Source organism: Abramis brama, assembly GCF_963993115.1.
Source record: "Abramis brama genome assembly, chromosome: 7".
NCBI classification, from domain to species: Eukaryota; Metazoa; Chordata; class Actinopteri; order Cypriniformes; family Leuciscidae; genus Abramis; species Abramis brama.
This window is the reverse complement of record NC_139969.1, coordinates 31,723,749-31,743,719: the sequence shown is the minus strand read 5'-3', so window position 1 is coordinate 31,743,719 and position 19,971 is coordinate 31,723,749. Positions and strand designations below refer to the sequence as shown.

General features: G+C 37.8%; 1 protein-coding gene across 1 annotated transcript; it reads left to right on the top strand.

Moving 5' to 3' along the window:
• Positions 1-298: 298 nt before the first annotated feature.
• On the top strand, positions 299-18,251 carry mkxb (mohawk homeobox b). The gene is made up of 7 exons (XM_084120942.1): positions 299-398; positions 661-926; positions 2,671-2,818; positions 6,596-6,749; positions 6,974-7,297; positions 17,201-17,234; positions 17,322-18,251. The coding sequence occupies exons 2-7, from the start codon at positions 754-756 to the stop codon at positions 17,512-17,514; spliced, it is 1,026 nt and encodes a 341-aa protein (XP_083977068.1). The 5' UTR covers positions 299-398; positions 661-753; the 3' UTR covers positions 17,515-18,251.
• The last annotated feature ends 1,720 nt before the right edge of the window (positions 18,252-19,971 follow it).

Below are 19,971 nucleotides of genomic sequence, written 5' to 3'. Positions count from 1 at the left end.
CACCATATGAGCATGAAACATTCAGATAAAAAAGCGCCCGTTTGCCTTTTCGCTTTAAACCAAAAGTTCCCAAGGGTGCTGAGCTAAGCCTCGCCAACGTACCTATAAAGAGTTATCCGTAAAGTAAGGAGGCTACATGAGAACTCAACTGGAGACGATCCAGTCCCGCTTCCAGCCAGACACAGTAGCAGCACGGACACGATCGAGCCCCTGCCTGGGCTCTTTTGGGAAAGACGAGATTCGCGCTGTATTCACGTTCCGGGGTGTGAATGAAACCCTCTAGTGTTGGGCTGATATAGTGGAGAGCCGCAGTTGCTGAGCGCAGTGCTGTTGAATATCAGCAGAAGGGATGGAAGACACGCAAATTATAGTGTTTTAGCGACAAACAAGAGAACTTTGTAAGTGCTTTTATATTTTTAAACAATTACAGTTGCTATTGTGCTCGTATATAATATAGCCTAAGTGGGCTGTTCAAGTTATTTTTTACACTTTAAATAATTTGGTCTTAATTGATTTATTTCCTAAATAGCCTTAATTGTTCAAAGCATTATTGATATTTATGTTAAATGTGCTCAGTTAATTAGCCTACAGCCTAAATATAGGATTTTCTGTTTTAAATCAGGAGAAAGATATTTCAAATAACAACCGGTGCGTTCACAGGGCCATTATAACAGTATAAGGACATTTTCCTGGACAGACTTTTGGAGAGCTCTACATTGTCATTTGGCACATGGCACTTCATGGCGAGCAGCGATGAACACGACAGTCTTCAGTAAGTTTGATCGGTTGCGTTTTGAGGAGACCGAGCAGAATGTGGAGAGAACCAGTAGGAGCTATTTAGAGGTAATTGATGGACAACATTCAGATTTACTGACAAGCTACAAAGTGATGGATGACACCGAAGCTCTCAAACACAGACGAAATGGGTATGTATGTGCTCCATTACACAAAATGACCATGCATGAAACAGTCTAAAATGTCTGAAATGTGATTCACTATTAGTTAATGTAGCGTTACTGTAGCTAATGGACACTTCCCCCACTCCATATGGATAAGTAAATATTCGTGAACAATTAATGTTTATTTATACTTTTCATATTTAAAAGACGTTGTGGAAAAACGCAAGTGTTATCTCTGTTGTAAGTGTCATTATGAGAACGAGGCAAAATGATGACGATATTGAATATTTCAATTGCACAAGTTGGTGGTTTGTATGTTTGTTTGTTTTTCTTCAATTTAAACACTGTAATTTTTAAGTACAACCAACTTAAATTACATTAAACTGACTTAAAAACGAGTTGAATCTTGTATAACTTATAAAAAAAAGTTGAAAATTGTAAAGCAATGTAAAAACGTTGTCATAATTTATTGATCATATAATTTTTTTTTACAGTGTAGGAAAGCAGTACAATATAGCTTACATCCTCACTGGAAGTGAGATATTTCTTATCTTTGTAGGCTACTTATTACAAGGATACTATCATGGAAAAATAACAGAGATGTGCTCCTCAAACTCATACATTTTCTTTCTGTTACATATTTATTATGACCAGTCAGGCATCACTATACTATACTATACTATACTATACTATACTATACTATACTATACTATACTAAAAATAGGAATGTTACACATACTTGGTCCACAGTGACATCTACTGCTGATTGTCTCGGTTCTGAATATTTACATCATCTAATTGGACATCGACTATTTTCTTTCAAATGGTTCATTACTTTGAGCAGCAATGCTCTGCACTTTGTTTACAATATCACTGGTCTCTTACCAGTCATGTAAAATGTTTGGATTATGCACTGACAGCGCAATAATTTGTGTTAATATAGTGTGGTGAGTGGAATGGATGCTTTGTTGACGGTTTGTCAAAACTAAAGGCTCTAAAAGCAACTGTATCTCCCATTAAAAGTCATTTTTGTTAGCTAGTTTTGCATGAAAAGATTCCAAAGAATCATTATAAAATCAGCAAAGTAATTGAGGTGGAAAATTATTTGTTAAGCGATAAATTATTTGTTGAGTTAAAAAGTCAGCTTGCATCTCTTTAAGAGACTTGTGGTAAAGATGACTAATGATGTATATTCCCTGAATTTGCTGTGAAATTGCATAACAGATGGTTACAGATAACTGTTGGCTTTTAATAGAAATTAACAATATGTGACCCTGGACCACAAAACCAGTCTTATGGGTCATTTTTTAAATTGAGTTTTCTGAATAAATAAGCTTTCCATTGATGTATGGTTTGTTAGGATAGGACAATATTTGGCCGAGATACGACTATTTGAAAATCTGGAATCTGAGGATGCAAAAAAATCGCCTTTAAAGTTGTACATTTCTGTTGCCGATTTTGCTGCATCACTCACAAAAATACATTTTGTATATATTTAAGGTAGGAAATTATCTTCATGGATCATGATCTTTACTTAATATCCTAATGATTTTTGGCATAAAAGAAAAATCAATAATTTTGACATATACAACGTTTTGTTAACAAATACCCGTGCGACTTATGACTGGTTTTGTGGTCCAGGGTCACATATGTGTAATGTATAATGAATTGTTTCCTCCACTGACATTGCCGTAAACTTTTACATTTAACCTCAGCCAATCTGGAATCTAAAATTGCATCCTTGCCTCTCCGTGTTGTTTTTCCTGAGCAGCGGAGGGAAGGTTCGACACAAACGTCAGGCCCTGCAGGATATGGCTCGACCGCTGAAGCAGTGGCTCTATAAGCACCGGGACAACCCTTACCCCACCAAAACTGAGAAGATACTGCTTGCTTTGGGCTCCCACATGACCCTGGTCCAGGTGAGGGTCAAAACAAGCACACAGATCCCATCAGATAAGGAGGATCGCTATATGCTATGACAAAAACAGGAATTTACAGAATGTAGAAGTACAGATGTGAAATGTTTTCTGATCTTAATAGTCTTATTAATACATTTTGAACAAACAACATACACAAAAATGTACAATGCCATTGATTTGCAGCCACTGGTGGATTACAGCCCAAAAATGGGTAGCAGATCTGTTCTGAATTAAAACAATGCTAATGCAAAAAATAACTCGCAACTGCCTGTATAATATAAGCATAAAATGCATAGTTAGAATTGACAAATACAATGGGATTAGGGATGAGAAAACACTTCCCATATCTTTTGTATTTGACATTAAAGTCGACATTAAAGTCAACATGAAGCAGAAGTTCCATTTTGTGATGTATATCCAAGAGAAACGGCTTCTCAAACTAGAAAAAAAGTAGGGCGGGACTTGATTTTGTCCATGGGAAATCGATTGGGTCATTGGTTGGTTGTGGTTTGCTATTGGTCGATCTCATGTGAGTGACAGGTTGTCCCGCCCTCACATCAGTAAACACGTCATCAGAAAAGAGAAGAGATGAGCTGCAAGAGGAAGGGGAAGTTATTTTGATTAAAATTTATGAGGACACATGAAAAAAAAATTAAAAAAAGTTATGACGAGCACTGATAAATCATTTATAATAAATACTGCAATATTTAAAGCTACACTGTGTAGGATTTTCTCCCATCTAGCGTTGAAATTGTTTATGACTACCAACTGAATATTACTTTCTAGCCCCTCCCATTCCGAGGGCGTTTTAACTCCTACGGTGGCCGTATTTCAAATCTGCCGGCAGTCGTGAGTAATCTCCCCCTCGCATTCGTCACGGTGCCACTGTGTAAAAACGCGAAAGGCGAAGCTTGAATTTCCAGGTATGTCCCTCTTTGGCTAATGTATTTTCAAGATGGAGGCGCAACATGGCTGCCGCCATTCGAGCGACTCGCTCGTTTGTATTCTAAATGGCAGATTCTACGCTTACGAGAATACTTGATTAGTTGGTAGAAGTAATTACACATTAATGAGCACATATTTTGAAAGAACAAAGTGTTTTTTGCTAAGAATCAACTTTAAAAAATTACACAGTGTAGCTTTAAAAAAAAACAAAGAACTGTCCATTTTGATTTAATGGTAACTTTAAAGACCACTCAGCCAATCAAACTCTTTTGTGCAAATTCATCTGTCACTTTTTAATACTAATATATAATATAAGTATTATTGATCTTCTTCTGTTATTTATAAAAATAACTCTAACTGTAATTTATAATAACTAATTTATTAAACAGAGATCATGTCATTCTAACAATTATGCAGATTGTTGGGCCTGTGCAGTTCTTGCTCATTTTGAAAAATAGAAATGCATTCATTTTATATGATAAACAATTTTTTTGTTTAATGTCAAATCTGGGCAAAAACAGCTGGTCTTAAACAGTGGCATGAATGGAAAAAGTACATAAACCCTATAATAAGTGTCTTGCAGGCATGGCCATATCAACGTTACATAACCAAATTCTTTATCTGCACCTACCCAAGTGCATTAAACATTTTCAGACCATTTGTATTTTAAAAGTGTCTTATTTGAAGGATCTGTTTTATCGCTCCAGAATTTAAACTGAATTTCAATGACGCTGACTTGGATAGATCTTTCTTTATTGTTGTTCGCTTCTGTGTTTTGGGTCAGTGTTGTGTTGCATGAACCATCAAGTTTAACATAACAGACAGATGTGCTGATGTTCTGCTGTAGAATTTTTTGGTACATCTTGGAATTCATTAGTCCTTCTGATTGTAAACTGTCCAAGCCCAGAGGCATCAAAAAAGCCCTCACAACGTTAAATTCCCACCATTATTTTTCACAACTGGGATGAAGTTCTGATGTTGGCATGCTCAAACTTATGGCAATTTTTTTAAATCTTTACTGAACCAGTGTTCCAGTAGTGCTGTGGAATAATCTTGAACAGTTTTGAGACAGGCACATTAGTGGTTTCCCCTCGTCTTTAGTGTTTCACTGGTGGCAAATTCACACAAATTATCAAGTGCACTAGTAGTCTGCTGAAGCACCACTCAGAGGAGTAACAATCATACTGAATTTCTTCCATTTGTAAACCATCATCTGATTATGGATGGATGGAGGGCCAAGTCTGGAAATTCTTATGTAACCCTTCCAGTCTTATGAACGTCTACAGGTCTCTTTCTGAAGTCTACTGAAATCTCTTTTGATTGAGTTATATTACACTCAGACAGAATCCTCTCGTATAGAGCAGGGTTTTTTGATACTGCAGAGCAGGTCGGTCTAAATACCTTGAAATACCTCCCTCTTTAACTCTTCAGGGTCACATATGTTTTTCATTGATGATCTGAAATTTTTAAACTATTGGTCCAATATATTTTATGGCACAGTAAAGCACCTCAGGGAGGACAGGTTTGAAATTAATGAATGTATCCTGACAAAGCCATTACTATGCACATTGTTACAGTAACTAGATGCAATACATTTCTGCAACTGAAGCATGGGTTGCTTGAATAATGCATAAAATACCTTGCTGCTTTCTACTCACTGCCCGCAACCTTATTTCTGCTGCTGACACACTATTTTAACTGTAAATTTAAGGGATGCACGATATATCGACCACCATATCGGTATCGACCGATATATTTTCAGTTTTAAAGGTGAACTAAGTAACTTTTTTATCTTAACCGAACAGCTTCAGAGTCATTGGAATGGTTATATGACTGTTTTCGGGTTGAATGGTGGTCTTCTCGCACCCCTCGAGCGCCTGTGAGAAGAAAAACCACCCTTGCAACACAGCGTCAGAAAGTATCGCGTGATATCAGGTCTCGCGATGTAACGAACTGCTTTACGGCACTGCACACATACACTATCTAAACATTTATATGCTAGCCTTCTGTGTATCATACATACCTCAGTGGACATGGCGCCGTGCGTTTACCGGCTTTTTTGAAAACAAATGCACAGGACCAGCAGGAGAAGATGGGAGGGGGGCGAGTCGCCAACGAGTTTTGATGACAGTGTTGTCAAATATTTATTCCGAAGCTGTAGGGGGAGCTCTGTAGAGAAACCCGCGAGCAAAAAGCGAGAAAACAGCGAAGAAATCGGCAAAGCTGCATAATGCTGCTTTAATGTTTTCATTATTGGCCAAATAAAATCTTTGAAAATTTGGCCGATATATTAAAGCTGATAAATAATGGATTATTTTCTTCAGCTGAGAAACTTCACTGTTCGCCTTGATGGTTTTAAAATGCTTGAAATATGATTGGAATCACTTCAAAAATGAAAATACGGATAAGTGCAACATTAGCAGTGCAGGTCTGTCATATAGGCTACATAAAATTATAATGAGAACATCATTATAATTCTGTGCTTGGGACATGGCTTTTAATGGTGAGACTTTTTGTTTTGTAATCAGGCTCTCAAAAATTATATAAAAATTTGTATTTATATTTATCGGCCAACTTATCGGTTATCAGCTTTCAAATATAAAGAGTTATAGGTATCTGCCAATATTTTCATATCGGTGCATCCCTAGTAAAATCGAAAGGATAGAAATATTCCATTGTAAAAGCAGGAATAAATTATTTAATTGTATGCATTGGTATGTGAATAACAGCTAGATTGACTGAAAATAATATGACTGTTAGGCAATATGCCAATATGACAAGATAAACCAAAAGGTGTTCCTGATTTAACAGTTACGCATTCGTGTTTTTCAGGTCTCAAATTGGTTTGCGAATGCGAGGCGTAGGCTCAAGAACACAGTTCGACAGCCTGACTTGAGCTGGGCTTTACGTATAAAACTGTACAACAAATATGTACAAGGCAACGCTGAGAGACTCAGCATTAGCAGTGATGACGCAACATCAGATGGTGTGAGATTTACCTATTCTACAGACATATTTTGATGTGTTCTGACAAAATGCGGTAACTGTGATAACTAAAACTGTAAACAAGATTTGTATATCCATTTAAGCATAGTCAAACTCAGTTTTGACAAAAGGTGTAGTTACTGCATTTTGTCTTCACAGCATCAATATAGTAATTTAACCTTATTTGTATGTCAAGTTTTAGTTTGATGTGTTGTTGTTCCACAGATGGGGAGAATCCTTTACAGATGCAGGCTAGTGAATCAGACTATAACAGACCCACGCACAAGAGCGTTATTCAGGACAGCCGAGGCAAAGTGGTGGGGCGAAGTACAGACCCCTCGGTTTGTGATGATTACGTGTCTCCACCAAAATACAAGAACAGCTTGCTAAACCGCTATCTGAATGATTCCCTTCGGCACGTGATGGCCTCGGAAAAAGTTATGGACTCTCGGAAGAGGAACCATTCCGGATCGTTTAGCTCCAACGAGTATGAGGACGATTTGCTCTCACCCTCATCAGAAGCTGAGGCAAACTTCACCTACCGTACAGGTAAGAGCGGTCACAGACTTTCAAGCTTCGAAATTGTAAGAATGGAAAGAGGATATAGGTTGTCCAAAAAAAAAAGTAATACATTTTGATGCAAGTAGCTGTGCATTTAACCAAAAGTTTTCAAAACTGTGCTGTTGTACTTTTTTGTAGTATGTATAGGGTTAAAGAAATAGTTCTCCCAAAAATGTAAATTATCATAATTTAATCAATTTCATGTCTTTGCAAACCTGTATGACTTTCAAAAGATGTTAGGCATCATATTCACACGGCTCTTTTACATATTTAAAGCAAAGAGCGCCATCAAATTAGTCGACACAACTCATGCTCTATTTCAATAATGACAACTCTCGGAATAGATTTAGCATGTAATTAAAGGGGGAGGGACATACAAAATATGCAGTGATAGGGGTTGCCCAGGACAGGTTTAAGAAGCACTGTGCTAATAGATACACAGACACGCTGCAGTGAGTATGGAAGATCTGCTGCTGCTGCATGAATAGACATACACTCACCTAAAGGATTATTAGGAACACCTGTTCAATTTCTCATTAATGCAATTATCTAATCAACCAATCACATGGCAGTTGCTTCAATGCATTTAGGGGTGTGGTCCTGGTCAAGACAATCTCCTGAACTCCAAACTGAATGTCAGAATGGGAAAGAAAGGTGATTTAAGCAATTTTGAGCGTGGCATGGTTGTTGGTGCCAGACAGGCCGGTCTGAGTATTTCACAATCTGCTCAGTTACTGGGATTTTCACGCACAACCATTTCTAGGGTTTACAAAGAATGGTGTGAAAAGGGAAAAAACATCCAGTATGCGGCAGTCCTGTGGGCGAAAATGCCTTGTTGATGCTAGAGGTCAGAGGAGAATGGGCCGACTGATTCAAGCTGATAGAAGAGCAACTTTGACTGAAATAACCACTCGTTACAACCGAGGTATGCAGCAAAGCATTTGTGAAGCCACAACACGCACAACCTTGAGGCGGATGGGCTACAACAGCAGAAGACCCCACCGGGTACCACTCATCTCCACTACAAATAGGAAAAAGAGGCTACAATGAGCACGAGCTCACCAAAATTGGACAGTTGAAGACTGGAAAAATGTTGCCTGGTCTGATGAGTCTTGATTTGAATCAGATGGTAGAGTCAGAATTTGGCGTAAACAGAATGAGAACATGGATCCATCATGCCTTGTTACCACTGTGCAAGGCTGGTGGTGGTGGTGTAATGGTGTGGGGGATGTTTTCTTGGCACACTTTAGGCCCCTTAGTGCCAATTGGGCATCGTTTAAATGCCACGGCCTACCTGAGCATTGTTTCTGACCATGTCCATCCCTTTATGACCACCATGTACCCATCCTCTGATGGCTACTTCCAGCAGGATAATGCACCATGTCACAAAGCTCGAATCATTTCAAATTGGTTTCTTGAACATGACAATGAGTTCACTGTACTAAAATGGCCCCCACCGTCACCAAATCTCAACCCAATAGAGCATCTTTGGGATGTGGTGGAACGGGAGCTTCGTGCCCTGGATGTGCATCCCACAAATCTCCATCAACTGCAAGATGCTATCCTATCAATATGGGCCAACATTTCTAAAGAATGCTTTCAGTACCTTGTTGAATCAATGCCACGTAGAATTAAGGCAGTTCTGAAGGCGAAAGGGGGTCAAACACAGTATTAGTATGGTGTTCCTAATAATCCTTTAGGTGAGTGTACATGAATCCTGTAACAGATCTAGGCAGGTGGAGCTGGGGAGGTGGAGGGTTGCAGAGGAACTCAGTTGGCGCACTGCAGGACTATCCTACAGCAAACACTGAGCCAGAATATTTAAACGTTTAGCAAGCAATCTCATTGGCTGCAGGATCAGCAAAGGCCAATCAGCTTGAGTCATGCGATAATGACATTTGCTTGCAGATTGCATGTAAAGGACCTATCAGCCTGTGCCCTCTGTTTTATGACTGAACTAGAAATGTAAAGGCCTGTTTCATTGACAAAGCTATTTTAGGACTTAAGGGGATAAACTACAGTCATATAGACAACTTTTACAGTACTTAGATATAGTCTGGTTTTTTGGATGTTGACAAGCCCTGGTCACCATTCAATTCCATTGTATGGGGAATTGCAGCATCAACACTATGTTAAACTTCTCCTTTTGTGTTCCACGAAAATTCACAAAGGTTTTGAACAACATAGTTTGCTCTAACTTGCTGAAATATCAAGTTACTGTACTTGATGTGTTAACTTAAGATGGACAAAATTTGAGTAAATTAAAAAAATGGTTAACACTTTATTTCGATAGTCCACTTTAGACACTCTGCTAACTATAAGTAACTTTGTAACTACAAAATCACATTAGAGTATTAGTAGACTGTCTGCTTAATTTCTGCTAACACTTTATTTTGATGCTCCCCCAACAGACTATAAGTAACTTGGCAACTACAAGTCAACTTATTATTCTAACCCGAACCTTAACACCTAACCATAACCTAACAGTCTACTGACAGCCTGCTAATACTCTAATGAGAGTTAGTTGACATGTAGTTGCAAAGTTACTTATAGTAAGTAGAATGTCTAAAGTGGACTATCAAAATAAAGTGGAACCAAGAAATGAAATGGAGACAAATGCATTGAAAGATTTTGTGAATCCCATCAGAAATAATAATAAAATTGAATGTAAAGCTGCAGTTTGGTATGGTTTGATTGGTGAGTGGAACGTTCCTGGACTCTGTTCTGTCGTAGTAGGAACACCTGCTGATGCCTCATGAAAGCAAATGCTTTAGTGTTGCCAAAGGAGTTGAGTCAAATTCATCATTAACATAATTCCACCGCAACATTTCAAAATGTTCTACCGCTCTGTTTATTTTGCCTCTGTGCCCTTTTGGAACGGCCCCGTTTTGGGAAAATTAAGGAATGCTCTGCTTTTTTTCGTTTATGATGTAGTATTGCATGAGTGCATAAAAACATGCAGGTGTTTGTTATGAACATTAGCGTTCTAGCAATGCACTGCAAACAACATAAGTTTATTTATAACATTATGCAATACTACAGAGCATAGCATGCTTTATGACGATTAATATGTTTTTGATGTGGAAATTAAGTTTTTAAATTCTTCTTTTAGATCAAATAGGCGTGTGTTCAGGAAATTAGGCTCAGTACAATGTTGGAAGTGTCAAAAATGTTTAGCTGTTGACAAAAGCTGCCAACAAAATTGAAACATGGGTTAAATTGACTTTTGATCACACTGTCCTGTTCAGAGCAAAAACAGAAAAGCTTTTCTGTAATGCCTCTTTGTCCTGACTTTTGCCAAACATGATTAGGACATTAAAATTGACAGTGAAATACAGTACAAAGAGCAACATCTCGTTTAAAGACTGGCATTGCAAATTTGCGTAATGAATAAACCACAAAATCCCATGTTAAACAAGTAGTTCATTCCAAAATTATTATTCAGTAACCAATATTTTTTCAATATTCGATTTTTTTCTTCCATGGAAAATAAAAAACAGATATTCTGGAGAATGTTCAAGCTGCGCTTTTCCATAGAATTAAATGAATGGTAAATAAAAATAAGAATCATCATAGTATCCATACGACCTGTCTCCTTTCATGATAGCTTTGTGTGAGGAACAGATGAAAATCATTATTCACTGAAAATCTGAGTGTATTCTCATATGGCAGCTTAAAAATGTGTCATCACCAATACTCATGCCAAACAGTACTGATTCTCGTGTCTCATAACCAATCATAACCTAATTTGAATTTGCTCGTTATGCACTAATGAGGTTTGAGAACTACATTGCATTCGTATGGACTATTGCTCTGATTCTTCTTACAGTCCCTAGTCACTAACTTTCATTTGTGTATATTATTTCACATCCAGTCTGACAATCCTGCCTGGCATTCCTTATATGTCCTAAATAGACACAAAAAGTCAATTTTAGTTTTTAAAAATTACAGTTCAGTCATTTCTTGGCAGTTATTTTGGTATTTCATCTTGCTCCTAATCTGCCATAATAAATGTATAAAGTAATAACAAAACTGCTCCCTCAAAGCTACTGTAAAACCAGAGGCTGTCAGGAATGTTTCCTTCATTCCAAGAAAGTAGCAGTTCAGTTTCTGTCATTTGTAGATTTGTACCATTGTGATGCCATCATTGACAGTAAAACTTTTGCTTGATTAGCTTTAATTATTTTACTTACTTCATTAATTTTTACAGTCAGTGCTGAAATGTCATTGTATCAGTGAAGCCTGTGACCTCAACAGTTCCCTTAGATGAAAAACAAATGGTTTTCCACATAAATATCATAAAGCAAAAAGGTCAATATTTTCACATCATAACTCGGAATGGTAGTTCGGAACGGATCATATGCTCTGCTACTGATAGCTGTGAGAATGGTGCTCAAAAGCTTGTGATCAAATTTTAAAGGAGACAAGGGAACATTTACAAGTATTTTGGCCATTATAACTCACACAAAGCCAGAGGCATCGCCACAAGGCAATAAGTTCTGCAATGATATAAAAAAACAGGGTCAAAATAAGCAAAATTAGGCTTGTTTTTGTCTTAGACTACAATTATTTGGAGATGCAGTCCCAGACAGCAACATAGTGTCGGCCCGGATCCGGCCCGCATCTGGTACTCATGGAATCCACAGAATTCACACTATGTTGCTGTCTGGGGTGAGTGACTAAAGTTCAAATTGAAATGAGAACTTACTTTCTTTATGTATGTATGTTGTTTGTCTTATTATGGATGTATTTGTCTGTGTAATATTTGATAATAAGCCCAGTTTCACAGACAAGGCTTAGAGTAAGCCAGGATTAGGCCTTAGATACGTCAGTGCAAGTTCCTTTCAGTTAAAACAGCTCAATAATGCATTTTAGTCTGGGACTAGGCTTAATCCTTGTCTGTGAAACCGGCCAATAAGGTAATAGCATGATCTTTTTTCTTCTGAAACAATAGCAGATGTCACTTAGGTCACTTTGGCTATTGGATCATGTTAACTAAGTGCAAACAATCTACTCAATTCTACATTCATTCAGGCTTTTGCATTCAATCCAATCAATTCCTGATTGATAAAAATCTTTTTCCCTCATCAAATATCCTGTTTTACTTGAAAATATATAACATTACAGAAGTAAAATTGGTTGCGACTATTCACATCGACTTTAAATGCAAGTTTGTTGAATTTTCCAGAGTAAAACCACCATGTGGCACATGCTAGCTGGAAATATTACCCTGCCACATATCTGAAATATTTTGGAAGTTAAGGAGATTGATTTTTTCCAGTTAAAATTCAATTAAGAGACAGATTTGTTAAGAAAACACAGCACAGTTTTATCAACCTTTTTCTATATTTGTTTTATATTTTGATCTCAGTTTATAGCTAATTTGATTTTGGCTAATAGAGCCTTCCTGTTTTTAGCCAGAGGAACTGGTGTTTTTTCTTAGGTTAAGTCAATCCGAAGCATCTGTGGACAATAGAAGTGAAGTTAAAAGATGACAGACATTCAGTAGCACACAGGAACCAGAGCCAAATGATTTATTAATGGTTTATAGTAGTTCTTGGCACCAATACTGCTTGAGAAATCCGAGTTGGAGATGTTTTAGGCAAAGAAAATTAAAAATAGCGTTTTGTGTGCTCATGCCTGTCGTCCAATTTTCCCTCTCATAGCTCCCATAAGAAAGATTTGTCTTTACTAACCTCGATGCTTTCAGCAGAAAAGAGAGACAGCTTCACTATTACAACACGATTTATGTAGAACAAAAGAACGATATTAATTTAAACTGATTCCAAAGGATGACTGGGAAAATAAGTATATGATGTCCATGATTGTTTAATGGATGGATCTCAATTTGTTTGAGGTGTCCTCCCTCATCTAACCAAATATGATCTTTCCTGTCATTCATTTTGCATTGACGGCAACATTAAATAGCTTGTGAATGTCCATGTAGTTTATCTGCAAAGAAAATCTCACAGAAGTTGAATTCTGGTTTGTTGTTTAGTCAATATTTATGTCTTTCATTTCTTCCAGCTAGTTACTAAAACTTAACTCAAAAATTCAAATTCTGTCATCATTTAATTACCCTCATGCTGTTCCAAACCCATATTTCTTTCCTCCATATTTCACAAAAGGAGACATTTTAAAGAATGTGCTGGTCGTTCTGTTTCATGCAATTGCAAAGAAGTTTTCAAGCTTCATAAAGAACCATTAAAGTGTGATAAAGGTTGTCAATATCACTCATGCTCTATATTCCAAGTCTTTTGAAGCTTTATCTGAAGAACAGATCAAAATTGACTTCACCACCCTTGTCGTTCTGAAAGTCCACGAGAGAAGAAGCGCTTTCTGCATGATGGGTCATAAGTCAGATCTTTGCAATTATTCAGTTGATCCGGTTCAGAAAAAAAGATTTATTCACGAACATCGAACATAATGTGCCTTCAGAAGACATAGAATATAGAGCACAGGTTTATGAACGACTTTTACTATAATGCTTTTGCATTCTTTTTGAAGCTTTAAGTCTCCAATCTATTGCAATTGCATAGAAAAAAAATTCTCCTTTTGTGTTGAAGAAGAAAGAATGTCACACGAGTAGAACGAAATGAACGCAAAACTTGCAAATACCATTTTCTGTAAGTTTTCTTACATTAAATACTAGTTTTCTAGTTGAAAGAACTAGCAATCCAACATATTTTTCCAAAATGCCACTCTTCCGGCTTCAGGTATATAATATATAATACCTTAATAATATAATACCTTCAGGTCAAGTTTGATCATCTTTCCAAGTATATAAGTTTCTTAGCTCTGAGTCTATAAATGGATGAGACAATAACAAGATTAAATGGAGATGTTATGTTTGACTTTTTGCTCAGGCTGATACTCCCTGATATAACACCATAGCTGTTCATTCTGCGCCTAATAATAGTCTGAGACAGATAGTAGCTATGTTTTCATCCATGTTTTCATCCATTTTATGCACACTTTGGGATAGTGCATAAAAAAAAATGCTGGATGGAAACCACAAGATCCACATAATCAATAATCGGAATCACATTTACCGAATACATTTTTGCGATGGGATGGCAAAACTGGACCAACCAGCTTCTGAAATGCTGCTTTGGTCATTCTGAAATGCCTGAGCAAAGTCTGTCTGACACGACTGCGTTCCCAAACAGCAGACGTCCACCTCCCAAAGCAAGATAACATGACCGCTTTTATTGCATTTCTTCTGCGTGCTCAAGAGGCACAAGTAATTTATTATAGGCTATACGAAAATGATTATATAAAGTGGCTTCTCCTATTGCAACAGCTTCCAGCAAAACAAAAGTGGTTTAAAGTGGCTTCTCCTATTGCAGGTTTTTCTCAGTTATTCAGTATTTTGAGGCAGTTTATCAGGAAGTGACGGTTTTGTTCTCTTCACCTCGCTGGATGGAAATGCTGCTTTATTCGCAAATGTTTTATGCAAAATGCAAATTTTGCGCAAAAGTTAAATTCGCAACTTTAGATAGAAACATGCCTAGAGTGACATCTTTGTTTTCCTGTTGGGTGAACTGTTCCTTTTAAGTGCCCCTATTGTGCTATTTTTTAGGCTCCTAATTTTGTTTTGTAGGTCTCCTACAATAGGTTTACATGCATCCAAGGTCAAAAAACACTCATTTTCTCATAATATACATTGCACATCACCTCATTTCTCAAAGAGTCTGAAAAGTTGGGGTCTGAGATGGCCCAGTCTGTTGTGATTGGTCTACTCTGCACTGATTGGTCAGATGGCCCAGTCTGTTGTGATTGGTCTACTCTGCACTGATTGGTCAGATGGCTCAGTCTGTTGTGATTGGTCTACTCTTCTCTGATTGGTCAGATGGCTCAGTCTGTTGTGATTGGTCTACTCTGCACTGATTGGTCAGATGGCTTAGTCTGTTGTGATTGGTCTACTCTTCTCTGATTGGTCAGATGGCTCAGTCTGTTGTGATTGGTCTACTCTTCTCTGTTGGTCAGATGGGTCAGTCTGTTGTGATTGGTCTACTCTTCTCTGATTGGTCAGATGGCTCAGTCTGTTGTGATTGGTCTACTCTTCTCTGTTGGTCAGAAGGCTCAGTCTGTTGTGATTGGTCTACTCTGCACTGATTGGTCAGATGGCTCAGTCTGTTGTGATTGGTCTACTCTGCACTGATTGGTCAGATGGCTCAGTCTGTTGTGATTGGTCTACTCTGCACTGATTGGTCAGATGGCTCAGTCTGTTGTGATTGGTCTACTCTGCTCTGATTGGTCAGATGGCTCAGTCTGTTGTGATTGGTCTACTCTGCTCTGATTGGTCAGATTCCTCAGTCTGTTGTGATTGGTCTACTCTGCTCTGATTGGTCAGATGCCTCAGTCTGTTGTGATTGGCCTACTCTTCTCTGATTGGGCAGATGGCTCAGTCTGTTGTGATTGGTCTACTCTTCTCTGATTGGTCAGATGGCTCAGTCTGTTGTGATTGGTCTACTCTTCTCTGTTGGTCAGAAGGCTCAGTCTGTTGTGATTGGTCTACTCTGCACTGATTGGTCAGATGGCTCAGTCTGTTGTGATTGGTCTACTCTGCTCTGATTGGTCAGATTCCTCAGTCTGTTGTGATTGGTCTACTCTGCTCTGATTGGTCAGATGCCTCAGTCTGTTGTGATTGGCCTACTCTTCTCTGATTGGGCAGATGCCTCAGTCTGTTGTGATTGGTCTACTCTGATCTGATTGGGCAGATGGCTCAGTCTGTTGTGACTGGTCTACTCTGCTCTGATTGGTCAGATGCCTCAGTCTGTTGTGATTGGTCTACTCTGCTCTGATTGGTCAGATGCCTCAGTCTGTTGTGATTTGCCTACTCTTCTCTGATTGGTCAGATGGCTCAGTCTGTTGTGATTGGTCTACTCTTCTCTGATTGGTCAGATGGCTCAGTCTGTTGTGATTGGTCTACTCTGCTCTGATTGGTCAGATAGCTCAGTCTGTTGTGATTGGTCTACAGTGTGCATCGGAAAACGTAACCATACCATATCTGAATTTTAAGCTCTTCCTCAGCACTTGATACACAAACTGTAACATTGGCATCGATTTTAACTTTTCAAAAGGATGAGGACTCAATTGATGTGCATGCAAAGTGGATTCGCAGCGTTGAAAACAGCGTCTTCTCGACATGTCGACATCACAAACCAAAATCTTCCAGTCTCAGCTACAACTACAGGGCGGGTCAAAGTAGACATTGTTCACGGGCGGCCAATGAAGACCCATAGGCTGGCATTATGCAAATGTGATACATTGTTGCGCAGGTGTGTAAAATGAAGTAAGAATAGAATTACTAATGACTCATTTTCAGTTCAGAATCGATCCTTTCGTTTAGGAGACAATACCTTTATTTGTCATGCTCTTTAAAACTTTGCAGACCTTTTACATTCACAAACAGCTATAATACACACTGCATGAAAGGTGATATTCAAAAAAGCATAATAGGGGCACTTTATCGCAACTTCAGAATCATTTAAATAGCTAAAGGAAAAGGTGTAATAATTTTAAAATGCAAATCAGTTGCAGAGTGGTGGAACAACGTGTCTGTTTCTGACACAGAGCAGATATCCTTTTTCCATCTCGAGAGCGCAGGGGAAGCATAATTGCATTTGTGTTGGCCTGAGCGCATGAATGTGGCTGTAGGCACAGACTGCGGAGCTCCACTTAAATCTCCCCGAGCTCGGCAAACACCCTCTTATTCACCCATGTACAAGCACACGTGAAAACACGTTCACACATCCATTCCGTCGATATGAGGAGAGAGGAGCTCAGGGACGTTTCATCAGCTGCAGAAACGATGTGCCAACTTTTAGCAAAGTAGCTTTTTTTAAAGTCCAGTTAATAACTCATTTCACCTAACTGTATTTTCAGTGACGTTGGACTGTGGCAAGCGCCAGAGCGATAGGTAAGAATGCTGTTGACTAATGAACCATAAGGTTTTTAGGTACTGCTAAAACTCCTCATTAACCATTTCCTCTCAATTTGGCAACAGCGGCGCTCGTAAAGGTGGCGGAGGAGGAAATAATGAGACTTACTGGAAAGAGCTCCACGCCGCCATGGCCCTGACCAACCTGGCCCAAGGGAAGGAGAGCGCAGCGCCCAGCACCACCAGCTGTATCATCCAGAAGTCTTCCCATATAGCGGAGATTAAGACTGTCAAAGTGCCCGTACAACCCCAACATTAGTGGCGAACAGACTGGACAGCGGTCTGTACTACCTGAACACTTGACTATGTACTACATGCAATAATTTAGTTGAAAATGATCCACAGCAGCCTTTTCTGAGAGGAAAAATACATGTTGACCAGTGTGCCTATGTTTTTTTTTTAGTTTTTTTTTACCACTGTCTGTTGAAAAATGACGCAGAAAAGAGAGTTTGATGTGTGGACGGTCACTACCACTAAACACAGAAGCACAAAAATCTGACTCTTTCTGATTTATACTGTCATCATTTCTGAAATGCAGTGGCTAAAATGTAATATATTCATCATATATGTATTCATTTTCCTAAGTTATGTTCATTTTAATTCTAACTGACACAGGATTATTGTCATCCTATGGCAATGGCATATAAATGTGGATTCTTGTGTTTTGTTTTGGCAGGTATGACATATAGAGGAAGTTTATTTCCTTTTTTTTATGGATAGCTTTTAAATTCATGTGTCATTGCCTGTGAAGTTTATCATGCAAAACAGAGTCAGTTGAGAGCAAATAAAAGTTTCTCAATAAAATACAGTTGCGCTTTGATAAAATTTGCTCCTCTCATCTCTGTTTGTTTTCTATGGAAGCCCATTTCCGTGGAGTAAAAAAATAGAAAAGGTAATTGTGAGATAAAATTGTATATAAGAAATTAAGTCACATTGTGGGATAAATTATCAAACCGTATTATGTAGTTACATTATGAGAAATAAACATGCAATTGCAAGATATGAAGTTGCAATTACAATAAATTGCAAGAAATACTGTACATGACATGTAAACATATCGATATGCCAGGTTTTTATGGAAAAAAAGTCATTGAATCATACACTCGACCGATTCGTTCAAAAATGTTGTGAACATGACTACTATAATTAGGGGAGCAAAATTACACAAGGAAATTTCCGTTGTAAAATATTAAAAATAATAATAATATCACACTCACATTCGAGATTAAGCAATGTTATTTTAGTATTATTTATATATTATTATAGTACTATATTTATTAATATTTGGAATTAGCTGGGGTTTTTTTTTTACTTTTAATTTTAGATTTAATTGTAGTAAATATTGTACTTTAAAATAAGCTTAAAAAGCTTAAGCAATAATTAGAAATGCAACTAACTAAAATAAACTTTTTATCTAATTGCTTATATTTCATTTCAGATTTATTTCAAATAAAAAAATATATATAGTTACCAATACAACACTAAGATGAAGTTGTCACTAATTAATAAAAAGCAATAACCTTTTTTATTCATTTTTTTATTTTATTCACTAATTTTTTTTACTGAGTGGCAGAAATGTACTACCATAATTTTCACCTAATCCAGTGTGGAATATACAGGGTTGAAAACACATTTTGAGTAAAGCAACTAACACAACAATCTGATAAAGAAATGGCACTCATGCCGAAACAGTTACCATTGATATCTGCAAAGAGCTCTGCTGTTCGTAGGCCATGTTAAGCATTTGCATTTCAGTTATGTACCTGATAGCTCTTAGATAGGCTGTTTGAACAGTCCGTTATGTTTGAGTCTTGCTGTGTGCATTAAAACGGTTCAGCCAGCAGTGAGAATGTGGAGTTGAATACAGTCTCCGTACAGAGAGACTGACCACATGCTCTGTGTTTTGCTCTCCAGTCTTATTTCTCCCCACCCATGCTTCAAGGAAGACTAAAACATAATAGTCACCATTCTTCTGGCTTACCCTCATCTATAATTATTCAGTGGTCAAACGCACCTGCTGAATCAACACAAAGAGCCCAATACAAATAGTAAAACACCTCTAACTGAAACGGAGAGGGAGCAGGAGACGGCGTAACATCGGTGGAAATCTGTTGATTTTGATGTAGTTTCAGTTCCAGGCATCATGAGGGCCATAGAGATGTTTATTTAACAGTTTAATTCAGTGCTTATGGAGTCTGATTGTTTCTTTACCAGTGCATTGAGTGAACTTTGGACAGATCCTACCACACAAATTACATCAAAATCACAATTAGAAATTACTTACTGTACATCTACAAAATCATTTAAGGCCAATTCTTTGTAAAATGGAGATTTGTCGATATTTGAAAAGCTTACAGATTGTGGTGTTGAAGTTGCATTCAAGGCATTTTCTGAAATGTACTTTTGTTATTTAGTTTTTTTTTAAAGTCCCCCTGTATTCAATAATTTCATCCCTTAAAACTCATCTTTGATCACAAAAATTACATATTTAAATGTTTTTTTTCTTTCCTGTGGGTAAAAATATTCATGCCTTAAAATAGCTTGAATGTAACTACACCAATTGCTTCATTTAATATACGCGGACTCATGAATATGCTAATTAGCCCCGCCTCCACTCACTCGCGCCAGCTCAGAGATTCACTCGGTCAACTTTAATGTAGTAAACGCTTCACAATGGTGTCGCTCTTTACAACGTCGGACACATAAAGTAATTCAT